General features: G+C 36.0%; 2 protein-coding genes across 3 annotated transcripts; both read left to right on the forward strand.

The window, feature by feature from the left end:
* Window positions 1–3,323: 3,323 nt before the first annotated feature.
* LOC120328008 (uncharacterized) lies at window positions 3,324–9,100 on the forward strand. Its single transcript, XM_039394380.2, has 11 exons — window positions 3,324–3,498; window positions 4,230–4,403; window positions 4,926–5,159; window positions 5,421–5,536; window positions 5,798–5,910; window positions 6,117–6,230; window positions 6,340–6,442; window positions 7,126–7,255; window positions 7,570–7,665; window positions 8,000–8,170; window positions 8,588–9,100. The coding sequence occupies exons 1-11, from the start codon at window positions 3,343–3,345 to the stop codon at window positions 8,864–8,866; spliced, it is 1,686 nt and encodes a 561-aa protein (XP_039250314.2). The 5' UTR covers window positions 3,324–3,342; the 3' UTR covers window positions 8,867–9,100.
* Window positions 9,101–10,242: 1,142 nt separating this feature from the next.
* LOC120328635 (uncharacterized) lies at window positions 10,243–16,271 on the forward strand. 2 transcript variants are annotated; one of them, XM_078114212.1, is made up of 12 exons: window positions 10,243–10,386; window positions 10,459–10,655; window positions 11,137–11,310; window positions 11,457–11,690; window positions 12,168–12,283; window positions 12,391–12,503; window positions 13,006–13,119; window positions 13,544–13,646; window positions 13,813–13,942; window positions 14,128–14,223; window positions 14,317–14,487; window positions 15,047–16,271. In XM_078114212.1, the coding sequence occupies exons 2-12, from the start codon at window positions 10,512–10,514 to the stop codon at window positions 15,308–15,310; spliced, it is 1,659 nt and encodes a 552-aa protein (XP_077970338.1). In that variant the 5' UTR covers window positions 10,243–10,386; window positions 10,459–10,511; the 3' UTR covers window positions 15,311–16,271. The 2 variants fall into 2 exon arrangements, with proteins under 2 accessions (XP_077970338.1, XP_077970337.1); XM_078114211.1 differs by having other exon boundaries at window positions 10,244–10,655; window positions 15,047–16,270.
* The last annotated feature ends 12 nt before the right edge of the window (window positions 16,272–16,283 follow it).

The raw sequence follows: 16,283 nt of genomic DNA on the forward strand, positions 1-16,283 counted from the left end.
CGTCATCAATAGCAATATTAAGACCATGTGAAATAGCTTCATTTGTGACGTCATAATATTTAGTGGAATTTAATAAAATTTCCGATGACTGATTCGACGCAGTAGGCTACCTCCGCACAAATGATGTTCTTTTCCTAATGTGTTCAGAATTGGGCCCGAATTCGAAATAACACACAATAATTATTTGTAAACACAATAATTTATTGTATCTTCATTTAACTGTCTCCTGTTGAATCTGATCTCCGCTATAAATCAACTGAACGAGATCAATGGATGACAGGCTTCCTGTCTTTGGCCGAAAGGCATGAAGATTGTGTTGCAATAATGTGTTATCGAATCTGCCACAAAGTACAAGATGGAGGGGCGTGTGTGGCTGGAATCTATCTTACCTAGTTAGCTATAGTATAGGTAAGGTAAGATCACATTATTGCGTGAATGATCAGAGTTTTGGGAGCACAGTCAGGTTATAAGTAAATGAATAAAAACCTTGGACGATAAAATAAACGTACTATTCAGCACAGCTTTGAAAAAAATGTATTGTCTTCCAAATTTGCGTGTACTATTCGTATAATATTCGTTGGTAATATTCCAAGATTGGTCTTATACAAGTGATTTATTGCACACCTCTGATCGTTGTGTGGGCCTACATATGCATCCACAGTATTGTGCGTAGAACAAGTATTATGTATGAAAAGTTTTAGCCTCAGTAATATAAATGAAAATACTATATTACAGCAATAGACAATGCGCTGTTTCACCAGAAGGCTTCTTACAATGGGTGTCTACCATTGTGATGACACTAGCATAATTACTATATTTCAAGACTGCGTTCAACTCGAGGCATGGGAATTGATTCCCTGTAACTAGTCGAATATTGTAGTTGGGTCGTACTGATCCTCATTTATTAGTTTCTTTTCAGCCGCCAAACAAATAGTAGTGGGTGCCTCACCAACCCACTAGTTTGAGGCAAGCATATTCCAATTAGTGAAATGTTTTTTTTTTAAGAATCTAATACAACACGTACGGAATTTTTGTAGTCAAACATGGTCGAAAACTAACAGCGATTATTAATTAAATAAGCCGCTTCAACCAACTTGTCTGCCACAAATAGTACGTTATATGCTAAACAGAAATAATTACAAGTGTTTTACTCCGGTCGATCTCTACGTTTGAGTATCCTTTTGTTTAGAGCAGGGTCGTCCAACCTTTTTAGCAGAAGGGCCGCATGTAGTTTACTAAGAATTGCGCGGGCCACTTAAACATGGCATTATGTTCTACACTGACTACAGGTTAATGAAAAAACAAACAATACCCGCACAACAAATTTTCACATTTAATATACCAATAAACTGTTGTTTCCCAACCATTGATGTGGCTCCATCAGTAGTTATTTCCGAAAATTTCGCCAAAGACAAGCCAAGACGCTTGATATTTTTCAACACAGCTTCCAACAGACCAATGCCTCTAGTCGTACCCTTAATAGGGACAATGGCTACGAGCTCTGTGGTAATTTCAAAATCATTATTAACTCCCCGCAAGAAAATCGCCAACTGATATCTAGTGCTTCCGTCAAGCGCCAAGGAATACGATGAAAATATTCCCGCATTTGCAATTAAAGTTTCCGTTATAGAGTTCTCAAGCTCTTCGACATGGCGAGTTATGGTCTGTCTTGACAGGCTATTTTTGCAAACACCTCTTTTATTTCTGGACGTAAAACATTGGCAACCCGAACAATACATAATATACATTTCTTAAAACGAATTCTCAATCTGAGAATGGCTTCGATTGTTTTGCGATAACGTCATATAGAGTAGTAAAAGATCGAGTGTGTAAGCGGCTAGGACACCTTTATTTATCGATATCTCCTCCCAGTTGGTTTCGATTCGAAATGGCACTTATGGCTTGTTTGAAAGGGCTGGCAGAGCGCATTTCAGAAAAATAAACAAATCGTTTGTATCACATCTTTCTATACTACGTCACTCCAAAAATAGTTTTACTCCAATTTTTTTTCATTCAATTCCGAAAAATACAGCGCGGGCCACTCGAAATGCTTCCGCGGGTCACATATGGCCCGAGGGCCACGCGTTGGACGACCATGGTTTAGAGCCTTCTGCGAAGTAGATGTACAAAACACCTTGCAAATACCAGTGTTAGATATCAAGTAATCAGGGGCTATACCATCAATTTATAATTGACCGATCGCAGGCTGGAATACCCCGTGGCGAAGAAATTACACACTTTTCCATGTAGACATGCGCTGTCAAAACGTAATATACTATATATTTTTTTATCTAATTAAAATTACCATTTTAATCCGATGACCGCGCTCATCCCGATGTTTGGGCGTAGGATTAAACTGTTTGATGATTGTTATCGCTCTTTGGCCTTAGCCACTGAATATCAATATATAATGTAGAATTTGAGAACGGGTCCATTCCAGGAAGGAGCTATGTATTGTATGGTATTATATGATTCATTGTTTCGAGTCGAAGACAATTTAGTATCGTTTAATGCATGAATCGCGTTACCAGTCTACTTTGTTAGTGATGTGTGTATAGAGATAGTCATGATTTGAATCATGCTGACATGATATTTTGAGAAATTATTATTTTTGTTCGACATATGGAATTCGGTTTAGTTTGAATGGTGAGTAAAAGGAGTTGCTTCTGGTCAGCTGTAATGTCATTTCTGCGTACTTCTAAGGGAATCGATTATGTTTTGATTTACGTAGGAGATAATTTTCCTTTTCGACCACGCTTTAATTTTGATTACAAACCATGGTAGTTAATTTATTTATAATAACGGAGACGCTTCAAACCGTATGCGTGAGATTGAAATTTTAACCAATTCGAATATATATAGGAAAATGACAGCGCCTTAGGGTTATTTTAAGTTTTGAGCCACCTGTGCATGGCGATTTATCGACCAAAACTGCATGCTGTATCGAGCATGGAATATTTTGTGTTTAGTGAATGTATGCGTAGGAATTGCGGGTATTGAGTTAAGTGAGCCTAGAAAGGAAATTGTGTGTACGATTTGGGTTGTCATATATATTTACTTGTTGAATACAATTTAGCATATTATTACATGTTGCGTTACTGCTCGTCGTAGTAGATGGAAAGTTCACCACGAATAAGGAACAGACTAAACGATCATTTTAATTTTTAGGAGTATAGGTATAATCGGATTGCCTTGCAGGCAGATCCATTTATGTTTATCTAAAGATTTGTTATTAAAAAGAGTTTTAAAAGGCACTAAATGTTATTTTTTTTGAAATATTGCATGGGCTAAAATTGATAATTACCAAATTAAATAACCAAAAGGTAGCTGTGGAAGAATATTATGGCACGCTGGTGTGGAAATGCACTCACAATGACATTAGGCTTATTTTGCCTTTTGTCGTACTGCAGTTCAACTACAGTCACTGGACAACTGCGAGGACATTTGAAACCACTTGGATCGCACAAACCTCCAACCGTTCAAATTGACGAATTCAACGTATGTTGCAAGCTTGTGATTATAATTAAACCTACTACTAGTAGCCTACTAGAGCCAATCTTTTAGATTCGTATATATTTAGAATAGTGTAAATCGAGACCAAAAAATCAACGACAATCAAAAATTTGCCATTGATCATGCGCACCATCTGGCCGCCTTACCAATGAACCAAATTGAAACCAGGACAAATTAGGTCTAATATGAGCTGATAATAATACTCATCGATTCAAAATCATCATACATGTTATCCCTTCAAATTTTTTGCTCGTACTAGTTTAGCAACTTTATGATGTAATTACTTATCGATCTTAAGATCGGTAAGTATATTGATAGGTATTTGTATGTATGTCTGTGTGTGTGTGTGTCTGTTAGATGCACGCGATATCTCACGAAAGCGAGATTGAATCTGCTCCAGATTTTGCATGCGCATTCATCTTATCTCGGACCAGAAGCCTATTGATTTTGGGCGAATTATGTCGTATAATTAGCGAGTTATCAATCAATTATTGATATAGTGATCTAGATTTTTGTAAAGCGAGAGAATTTTGAAACCCGCCGAGTGTGTGTGTGCGATGCGCAGTGCGCAAGTTACAAGAGCGGATGAATCGAAACTGCAGTTTCTGTTTTGGGGGATCCCCTAACTATCGATCGATAAGTCTTCGGTTTCCAACCGATATTCTCGTTGAAGTATTGTAACGTATGTGACTGCAACACCATTTTGCTTTTTATAGGTTCAAAATGCACCTCGGCCCGCTGAATTTTTTGAAAAATATGTGAAGATAAGTAAGGCCGCCATATTCCGTGGCGCAGTTACGGGTAGCAGAGCTTTCAATTTATGGACTGATGAATATGTTCGGGAAAATTTTGGTGATATGGAAGTCAGATTAGAAGGAAAGCACGAAAAGGTAAGGCTATGGAGAATACGACATGTTTCGATCTTAGAAACAGCATTAGCAACATATATATTATTAATAAAAACAGCGCCTGATTAAAGGTTATAATTAATAAAGAGTTCTTTTTTATTTACCAATGCTATCATTACTCCTCGTCGAGAAACAATAACTGTTTTCATTCTTGAATACAGTTTATCGTTAGGCTGAGTTTTTGCATTTACTGTTCCTCATTCGAAATATAAAATACAAGAGTGAAAATTGCCCAATGTTTCTAAACGAGAATAGAAATATTTAGAAAATAGAATAGAAAAATTGTAAAAGCTGGTTCACTAGTAATACTTCTATTACAATACGATTTTTGGCGATTTCAAATTCTGTCGCGAAGGATGATGCGCGACTTGACGCATTTCCGTTGTTCGCAATCATGTTTTGACAGTTGGTTTTCCATATAACTATGTGGCTTTGTGACTTTTCTATCCCCGGAATAAATATGAAAATCTCGTTTTATCTCAGCTTCTGAAAACTGTTTTACAGCGTCATTTACCGCCTATTGGAGAGAGATATTTAGGACGAGACTCTCTTCGCCATTTTGTCGATACTTACCACCTCCCGAAAGATAACACTTATATTGTATCTGATCTGCCCGAAGCAATGTACAAAGATGTAAATGTGGTTCCATCATTGGGAGCATGTGGACAGATGAAAAAAAGAATCGTTGAAGTTAATATCTGGTGGAGCGGTGGTGGAACATCCAGTATCCTGCATAAAGTAAAAGTTTGCATTTGAAACAATAGAATGAATGTCTTACAAATAGATTCACCGACGCGAATTTCTAAAGGTTCTAAATATATATATATAGGGAGGTAAAAGTGAAAACGCAAATACAATTAACTTTAAATGTGTGTTAGGGCTGTGGTCGCGCTGGCTGCAAGATCACGACCAAGATTGGCAATATACATTTCGGGTGTCATTTGCTTAACTGTAACCACCACCCTGGATAACGTTACTTATCTGTTTTATTTTTAAAAGGATGCATACCATCAAATGAATTGCCTTATGAACGGAACAAAGCACTGGAAACTAATTGAATATAAATATGAGAAAGATATTCATAAACATCCTGAACCAGAATACGAGCAAGGAGGGTGTGTATTTCGGTTTATAACATCAATTTTTAATGGCATAAGCAACTTATATATTATATATACCAGGTTTACCGAAACACCAAACTGGTTTTAAAATCACATAATTTGAATTTATTTCGAATCCCCACATAGCATAGTTTTGGTAAGTGTATGAATGCACTGTGCTGAAACCTGGTATCCCGTTTTATTCTGTACTCTTTACGTTCCGATGAATAAGTGCGAGGGTGATTCATATTTTTATATCTTCGTAATATTTTCCAGGTTCTCAGACATTAATCCCCAGTCAGTAAATCTGAAGAAGCATCCCAATATTACGAAAGTTGAATGGTCCAACATTACGATACATGCCGGAGATTGCTTGTATTTGCCAAAAAGTAAGTCACATTGTCGCGGTAAAAATGGAATTGAACTCCAACTTGCCTTATAAATTAGACGCTCAGCTTGGACACAGAGTTGGTGACTTTATCCTATATATATCAATGTAAATTAGAGGGTTAACAGACGAGGGGTTTAATCTGTTATGTTTAAGTTTTTTGTTTTAATATTTTTAATAGGACCAACAATGTTGACCTCATTTCAGGTTATTATCACCAAGTGATATCCGAGGGTACGCATAACCTCGCTGTTTCCCTTCTTTTCGCAAGATTTGATGGAAAGGATTCACTCGATTTCTCAGATTGCACAGATGACATAGGTAAGATCGAAGCAAATCATTTAATCTGAGGTTTTTGACACTTTCCGAATGTATATTTGCTAAAATTGAATTATTGTAAAAATCTAATGATGCTGCTTCACTAAATCAGATTATACAAAATCGCGACCTCTGAATGAATACGACGTTCAACTTGTATGGAAGGGAACAGGAATGATGGTGATGGGAAGAGCAGATTTAGAAGATCAATTTAGGTTAGTCAACGCAGAGTCAATGACATAGGATGTAACTCAATTTTACTTTTACAAAACCGCCTGGTTTCATACCGAATTTACTCTAATACTGTTTCGTGATATGTTAAGAACAGTAACGGTTTCGTAAATATTGAAGAAAATAGTGCGATGCACTACGCAGTAAATGCCACGTGTCTGTCGAACATTATAACCTTTTGTAATTGCGTGGGAGGTAAACTGTTTCCTCTGAAGGCTTCCTGTCATACACAATGTGACTATAGTAATTACAATATCAGATCAAATGACATGGATGTATGATACGTAGTTTCTACAAAGATGACAAATATTTCTGCGATGTTATGCTAGTTTCAATCTTTTAAATTGTCTGAAATTGCTTCACAATTTTTTTGTGGTGATGTTTTTGTTAAAAAAAGACTATAAAATGATATTTACGAAGTAGTTTATTTATATAGGTTGTTTTCCACCTTTCAAAGCAACTGTTCAAATATGAACAATAGATTGACGAGGAATCGAACCAGGTCTACTTTCAATTAACAGACGACTTTTTATTGACCTCGGTTGCCACCTCGTATATATACTTCCAAATAGTTACTTTGAGCGTGAACACTATCCGGGTAAAATAAGACACATATTCGTAACGCAATGTAAACGTGGATAACGGATAAATTCAATTCCTCATTCAGATCATCATTGTTGGAAATGACGACTGAATACGAGTCAAAAGACAAGAAGTGTGATTTAGATGCAGTAAAAGAAATGCTCGAGGAAATGGTGCCTGGCGAGGATCAAAGGATACAAGGAGAAATTTCAAAGGTATTGTTCATCATTAAGAAATATCTCTTCTTCTCTACCGAAAGTGGGTAGATAGAAAACATAACGAAAACTTGAATATAATATATTCTAATATTTATAATTCACCCGGTTTTTGACGAATATTCCACCTGTTGTTCTAACGGGATATATTTATATTCTTGGAACCAAATTGTCGTTGCTAGTGACTAGTTTATCATAAATTATGATGCATCACATCTTTACTGCTAGCAACATTCTTTGATTTACCCGTGATAATAAGTCGATAGGAAATAAGTGGAACTTTACAATTTCAAATCGGATTTATTTTCGATCAGGCATTCAAGATTATGGACCGGAATGGCGATGGAGTTGTCACGAGCACGGAAGTGAAAGAATTGACTCTTTCTGAGTTACAATTAATTGGAGAGGAGGTAAATTGTATTTTAATATGATATTTTTTGCAAATGGCACAAAACATATGCATTGGATTATACCTAAAAATTGTGATGGGTATTCGAATATTTTTATGCCACTTCGTTTAACGTTTTATATCTATCCCGGAAAAAGGAAGCAACTGAGGTCATTGGCTTATTTATATATCGTCTCGCAGCTCTTTGTCCGGATGCCAGTCAGGTCATGTACGTTAATGTTTATCATACATCATCGTCGAAAAAGCCCGACCCTGAAGCAACGCGGTGTACAGAAACCCTCCGTTACACGACCAGATCTACAACTACTTCAATCATTTTTACCGTTAACATTTAGGTTGAAATGTACGAACCGTCCAACAGTTACGACTTTGAGTATTCAATAATTCCATTTGAGAATGTCTGGTGGGCTGTTAAATATTACTTGAAAAAATACAAAATTCTTGAACGTGATATTTGGATGCGTAAGTACATGCTGATGGGAGGAACAAAGGAATGCGCTGACGAGGTCTGTATAACTTGGTTAAGCAATTAACTGCTATGCACGGTACAGAAATACTGCTATGGAAAGTTTCCCACACCATAGAAACTGCTTTATCTACTAATATATATCTAACTAATTAATCTATCCAGTCACGTACTTTCTAGTAAAACACTACAACGCGTTGCTATGTTGTGTACTTACTTTCCAATGCAAATAAAAAAAGGTAACAATAAGTTTTTGCACCACTTTGCCCATATAAGACATATTCATGACTCTTATCATTCATTTCGGTATTGAATTCCTCCTAACACCCTCATTAAACCACACCTGCCAATCGAGCTAATGCTCGCTAACCTATACCCCGTACCGTGTCTTGCCGAGAAGCAAATGATTGTCAGTGGTAGGCGTGGATCTGTGTAACATTTGCTATTCCATTTACAGATATTTTCATCACTCTCCGGCGGAAAACTAAGTTTAGTGACTAAAGATGTTACCAAAGATGATATCTGGAACGCACTAGAGAAATGGGTCTATTTTTGGGCACCACAATATTCTAATTTACCACGTAAACCACAGAAAGAAGACGAAAGATATTTGCATGAAATGCTAGAAGACGGTGAATTTAGTTGGTCAGAAAAACAGGATTTAGACGACGAAAAGATGAATAAAAAGACCCGGAAGCCCAAACTGACGAAAGGACAACCCAAAGAGGAACTTTGAGTTCTTATTTTCAAAATTAAATCCTATTCGTAGCTAGAGGAGTTGAATGATTCTGACAATTATGCTATTGAGTTAAGAGATAAAAACTAAAAAGAAATGTTTCACTGTTATGCCAGATTTAAAATAAGCTTTTTTCTAATTTCTTATTTGCTTACGAAGAATGCATATTATGTTGATTATAATTGATTATACAAATGCTCACCATTGATAAATATGCAAACGATAGACATCTTGCCTGACTCTTGTTTCATTTAATGGGGAGGGCTGCAACTGTCACATGCGAACGGGTCCGATCGATTCTTCCTACAAACTGTTACTTCGTGTTAATGGGTCTCTGGAACGTCGAGATAATCAGCGAACCCGTGTATTTTGGTTTTAGACATTGGACGACCGTAGGTGCCCCGCAACTTACAACCGGCGATATATTTGACGCGGCGAAAGTTATGTACTAGATTTATGTGAAGCATGTCCTGTAGCTTACGTAGACACATACACTCATTTTCTGAAAATAGAAAACCTGTTGTAATGAGTAGAGTTCGATACAAAAGAGAACCTGTTCTCAAATTTTGAAAGCTATCACTGTTTTTTTTTGGTAAGTATATACCGGATACTAATATATCTCAACGAAAAAATATTATTTGCATTCACTACAGGAATGAATACCCCTAAAATTTCACTCTCTCCTCCCCTCTCCCTAATCTTGAGGTGTGAAACCATAGCCTACTTTAAATCCTAACTTAAATAGGATAACTTAAAATGTATTTGAATACCCATGGAGAGACTATATACCAGTGCAGATGGCCAATCAAAAACATAACACATTTTTATAAGTCACGTTAGTTTTATCTCCAATTGCTAAATATCTACCACCCCCTAAAGTTGGAAATATCCGCCCCCCTCAATTTGTAAATCTGTTGAGCATATTGTATAGCCATTTTCACCATTTTTTAATCTGTTAAAGTCACGATGGAGATGAATATATTTTGTTTGAAGAGGAGGTGACTCGCTGGACGATTTGTGACAGATAAATAAGTCATAACCCCCAAATCAATTCCAAGGATGACAAGCAATAAAATACTTAAGTAACACGGAAACTCACATGCTAATTAGGCTTTTCTTTGAGTTGAAGAATGCAAATAATATTTTTTCGTGGAGATATATTAGTATCCGGTATATACTTACCAAAAAAACGTTTGTGCAGAGGTGGTAAAACCAAAATGCCTGGGAAGCATCAAATTACAACGATGCATGGTTCTTAAGTATTGGATGGCAATTGGTACGAGACGAGAAACAGGAAGGAAATCACGTTGTATATCAATGAAAGTTAAAAGAGCAGTAGACAACTGTACAAAAAAGAGAAGGTAATACATGTAACACAATGAGAGATGAGTATGAAAATACTGCTGCGTATGCAAAATGGTATGCCTAGCGTCCGGCCTTCCGACTCATCTTTGAAAAAAGCGCGTTTTGGATATTGACTGGTTTGTGACGAAGCGAGAATGTGCATATCATTTTATCAGGTATGCTTGTAATTGTCATCAAGTATTTATTAAACATAACAGTGACAAAGTAAATCTATCGTCTACAAGCAGAATTGTAATCAAAGTTAAAATACACGAAGCAAGAAGCTGTCACTTGTATAAGCATGTACTTCCAAAGCAGGCAGTTTACAGTATATCACCTTGCTTTATGCTGTATTATTCCAGTGTTTAGTATTAGGAATTTGCAAGGACATCTGAAACCTCTGGGATCGCATACGCCGCCAAAAATCGATGTGGACGAGTTTACAGTGAGTTCATTTACTTTAAACATAGAGACCCTGAAGTCTTGGGTGAAAGGAAAAATGGCATAATAACACCACGGCGCAGTGGCATACAATGGCAAACGTGACGACCGGAGAATGAGAATGCGGCGAAATTTTTTTAGGCTATCGCATAGTAGATATAGCAGCAGGTGACTTGGTGCAGCACAGACTTCAAATATGTTCGATTTCATATCTTGCGGTTGACTTTTTGTGCGATAAATTTGAACCCACGACAATTGCACCTGCATACTATACTATTGCACCTATGGAATTTTTTTTTTTACGGATATTTGAACCCATACTAACCCTAACCCATGGATTTTAGCACCCTCATATAGATTGAACTCGCGGATATACGGGTGCAAATGTATGGGTTCAAATGTACGATGGGTCAAATGTACGGTCACCCCTACGAATATATAAAAAAGACAAATTCATCAAAAACTAATTAAATGAAATTTTGCAGATTGAAAATGCTCCCAGTCCCGCGGAATTTTATGAAAAATACGTCAAACGAAGCAAGGCTGCCATATTTCGGAGTGCAATAAAAGGTAGTCGGGCATTCAACTTATGGACCGATGAATATATTCGCGTACATTATGGAGAAATGGAAGTTAGACTGGAAGGGAAACATGAAAAGGTAAAAACAAGTACGTTATTACCACTACGGTAGCGGAATTTCAGTAGAAAGGCCCATTCAAAACCACGAAATTGTGACCCATTTTTCATGAATACGTATCACAGAAAAGAGTCATCAACATATACCTAAACAACTCTATTCTGCAGCACCATGTACCACCGGTTGGAGAAAAATATTTAGGAAGAGACACTTTACGTCACTTTGTAGATACGTACCACGATTCCAATGATAATACATATATTGTGTCGGATTTGCCCTCACCAATGTACAAGGATGTGGATGTCGTACCTTCACTGGGGGCATGTGGTGAGATGAGTCGCCGTATTATTGAAGTGGATATTTGGTGGAGCGGTGGTGGAACTTCAAGTATTCTGCATAAGGTAATTTATTGATACAGAGAAGGAAAACAATGGGTAAAACATTGATTTCTACCTAGCATCCAAAAGTAATTTCTTGCAGTTAGAAATGTTAAGATTTCCTTGCTACTTCCATAATAAAATCTTTCGCGCTCATTTCCACTTCATCTATAACTATATACACGATATTATTGATGTATTATTGAGTTTTCTTAACGATAGGAGGCTATTGTGGTATTTCATTTGTTAACATGAGGCAATTCTTTCTTGTTCCACATCAACTTAACGGGAGTCCTAATATCGTAATTAGAGTCACATACCCTATAAATATATTATTTGTTTTCATTATGATTTAACATGTGAACGGATTTTAATTAAAAATACAAAGCAAATTTTACAAACCAAACAAATTATAGCCTACCTCGTGCCATTACCACTGTTTTGAACACAAACACGAATGTTATTTGATATAGTATTAAATTATCATTTTGCATACTTCAGGACGCTTTCCATCAGATGAATTGTCTCGTGAACGGAACGAAGAACTGGAAACTCATTGAGTACAAATACGAAAAATATATACATAAGCATCCCGAGCCCGAAAGCGAACTTGGAGGGTAAGTACGCGGTATTCAGTATATTCTGCGTAATTATAAGGTTTCTACAAATATTTTGAATTTATATGTACCGTAGTGTTAGTGAGTGGTCAGTTTATATTTTTCAGCTTTTCGGACATTGATCCTCAAGCAGTCGATTTGATCGAGCACCCGCATATTTCAAAAACGGAATGGTCAAACGTCACAATATACGCGGGAGACTGTCTTTATTTGCCAAAAAGTAAGACAACATCTGGTGTGATATAGCTCAATGCTACATTAAATCAAGAACTTTGCGCTATGTCAAGATGTACCCCAGTATGGCGAAGCGTTTACGAATTATGGGATTAAATTGCCTAGCTGGTGGACATAATGATGTAATCGAACAATAAAACTGCCCGGTTCGATTCATTCCCACTTGATCTTGAGCCATCCAAAGACCCGAATCCAATCTCTATTTAACAATAATTTTTGGCTCCTACTCCGGACAAAAACTTAGGTGTATAAGCCAGAGCCATTGCCACCAACTGGAATATAACCTAACTTTAGGTTTCTTCATCTCTGACCCCAGTTTTTTGATCTTGTGACAACGGCTCTCGACTTCAATGGGTTCAATATTTTTATATCAGATTTAGATTTATTGTTATATTCTGAAACAAATTTATGTGAGGGAATCATTTGATTAGCGTAATAATTATTTAAAAAATAAATTACTTAAATCACTTACATTGCATTTCAAACAGGTTATTATCACCAAGTCGAATCCCACGGAACCAACAACTTGGCGATATCTTTGCTTTTTGCGAGATTTGATAATCGAGAGTCTTTGGATTTTTCTGATTGCACCGGCAACATCGGTATTTTGTGAATTATTTTTTAAAAGGCGTATTAAATCAACATTTGCAATTAATCTAATTTCTAAATTTATTTTATTTCTCATATATATAAATTTACATCGTTACAATCATTTGTATAAATGGATTTCTCATAAATAGTTATTAGCACAAACATAAATAGCAATTGAGAGGCAAAATGACTTTTCCTTTTGTTATAATTTTCAATAAGCCCAGGTAAATAATGCCGATCTTGCCTAAATTTGCTATTTCTTTGGAGTTGAATTTTCTGATAAAACATGAATTTACTGATAAAAGTGTTAATAAATAAAATTCGTTATTACCGTCGTTTACAAGTCATCAAGCCATATTTTTTATATACTATACTTCCATATCCCCAAATTATGATATGCTGATTCGATAAAACAATATAAATTTTTAATTCCAGATTATCAAAAAGCAAGACCTTTAAGTGAATACAACGTTCAACTTGTTTGGAAAGGAACAGGAATGATGGTGATGGGAAGATCAGATTTAGAAGAGCAATATCGGTATATATATTATTGGAATTGACATTTTTTGGAAGTCGTTGGTAATGGTTAAAGCAACAAGGTTTGCTTCCATTGCAGTGAATTATTGATACCCTGGATGGACCTTAGAGTGGCATTGTTGTTTCTGTCAAATCTCTATCATTATTGTCAAAGTATTATTGTTCAGGGCATCTCTTCTAAAATTAACTAACGATCATGAATCGAAAGGCAAACTGTGTAATCTGGAATCTATTGAAAAAATGTTTTGGGAAATCGCACCACCAGAAGGACAACGAATGTTGGGAGATATGAATAAGGTAGGAGAATTTTCATTGATGAAATATATCATCAAGAACTCTTCTTGGTGCATTTTCTTTTTATATCACCGATGGGTTCAAATTACACGCACATATACTATACCTAACGTACTAATACTGCGTGGCTACATAAACGATGAATATTATTTAGATTTGTAAAAATACTATTTTAGCAATAATTTCAGGCATTTCTAATCATGGATAAAAATAAAGACGGATATATATCGAATAAAGAAATTACAGCGCTAACAATTGATGAGTTGAGGCTTATTGGCGACGAGGTATTCATCTCATATTATTTAGTTTTACTTATTTACAAAATAGTTTTGAGTGATTTTTGATTTATAGTAACCATGTAACCAAACTATATTTAGGTATCCATGTACGAGCCATCCAACAGCTATAAATTTGAATACTCTATTATATCTTTTGAAAACGTATGGGCAGCTCTTCATTATTATTTGCACGAATACGATTCCATAGACAGAGACTTGTGGATCAGCAAATATAAGCTACTTGGTGGCACCGAAGAATTTGGAGACGAGGTAGTGATTGACGATTTATTTTTAGGGAATATATTTTAAGCAAGGGTACGCACGTTAACTCGAATGCGAATGAAACTTATCTAAACCTACGGCGTAAGGCGTTGTTTGATGCGACAGTTGAAGCAATTTTGCAAACCAAAGATAGTTGCTAAAACAATACGGTATTTTACAGCAAAGATTTTCAAAGTACCCTATACGGAGCCCCGAACTCCGTGAGAGAAACCTAAGAGCTCCGCGAGCTGTTTACTTATTAAAATAAATACTGACGTGGCTTATTTTGTAACTGCCGAAAGGAGCAATAACGGCATTAATAAAATTTGACAACGGTGGCGTCGAAATGTTACCGCCTTGTTTCAATTTATACTTACATTACATTTGCATACATAGGTAAAAACAAGATTTGTGAAAAATGTCTTATTAAATAATTCTACCCATTACCCTTATTCATATATATTTAGGTTAATGGCGAAAATGGAATTTTATTGTGTACTTATTTTTAATATACCGTATATACAAGATATTCAAATTATTCAAACCTTTGCTTTTACCCGTCATACAGATTTTCGATAAGTTATCGAGTGGAAAAACAAGTATTATAAGTAAACATATTACGGAAGATGACATTTGGAATGCTTTGGAGAACTGGATTTATTATTGGGCACCGCAGTATTCCGATTTACCCCATAGGCCAGAGAAAAAGGACGGTCCGGCGCTAATGAAATTTCTCGAAGATGGAGAATTTGACATTCTGGAAGACCAAAAATATGAGGAAGACAAAACGGTCCATATAAAACAGAAGTACAATTTGAGAGAAGAACTTTAAAATCATCAATATCTTAAACCAATAAAGAGGCCCAATTGGTACAAATCTGATGGCCTCTATGATTTCTACATCCTCAAGTCAAAACCCCTGGTGTTACATAAACTATTACTTGTGATCGGTTCCATTACATTTGAACCCACGTACATTTGAACCCATGACAATTGCACCTGTATGCTATTGCACCTATGGATTTTTTTTTGTTTTTCGGATAGTTGAACCCATACTAACCCTAACCCATGGGTTTTAGCACTCGCATATAGATTGAACCCGTGGATATACACATGGGTTCAAATGTACGGTCACCCTTGTGATCATCTCGTGTTTTTTCATTATTCAGATGAAAATCGCCCTGTCCTTCGATTTAATAAATATTATGTGTCTGTAGGAGACTACATAAACAAACAATGAAAAAAAAACGGTACGGAGAACCGGGACGCTATGACCACCTGCCTACTATTGTGGAAATCGATTTTTCGTTGATAATTTTGAGTCATACACAGTTTGACTTGAAATCTACTTTACACAACACGTGAATATAAAATAAAGATTTTTGGAGAGCGAGCAAAACGTCTCCTGAATGAAAGCTTCGTCAGTTCGCTTAGGCTTTTCAATAATAAACTGAAAGTCCCCAATATAGCATATATATATCTGTCCGTTGAAAGCCTTGCTGGTAATAATTCTCAACCAAAAAATATTTCGAAATACATTATACCGTATTTTCCGACGAATACGTCTATCCGGCAAATAAAACAAAGCCTATTTTTAGCACTGAAACAGAGGGGTTTACCATACAGCCCTCCAATTAGACAGGCGGAAAAATTGCTTCTCTGTTGGTCAGTTAAGCACTATTATGTATCAATAATTTTATATGGTTAGAACTAGGTCATGTTTGTTTCCAGTAGAATAATACTCAGAGCATTGATTCTTAACAATAAAAGGGTAATTTTATCTTTTGAACAATCCAACTGTAACG

This window comes from Styela clava, chromosome 7 (assembly GCF_964204865.1).
Source record: "Styela clava chromosome 7, kaStyClav1.hap1.2, whole genome shotgun sequence".
In the NCBI taxonomy this organism is placed as follows: Eukaryota; Metazoa; Chordata; class Ascidiacea; order Stolidobranchia; family Styelidae; genus Styela; species Styela clava.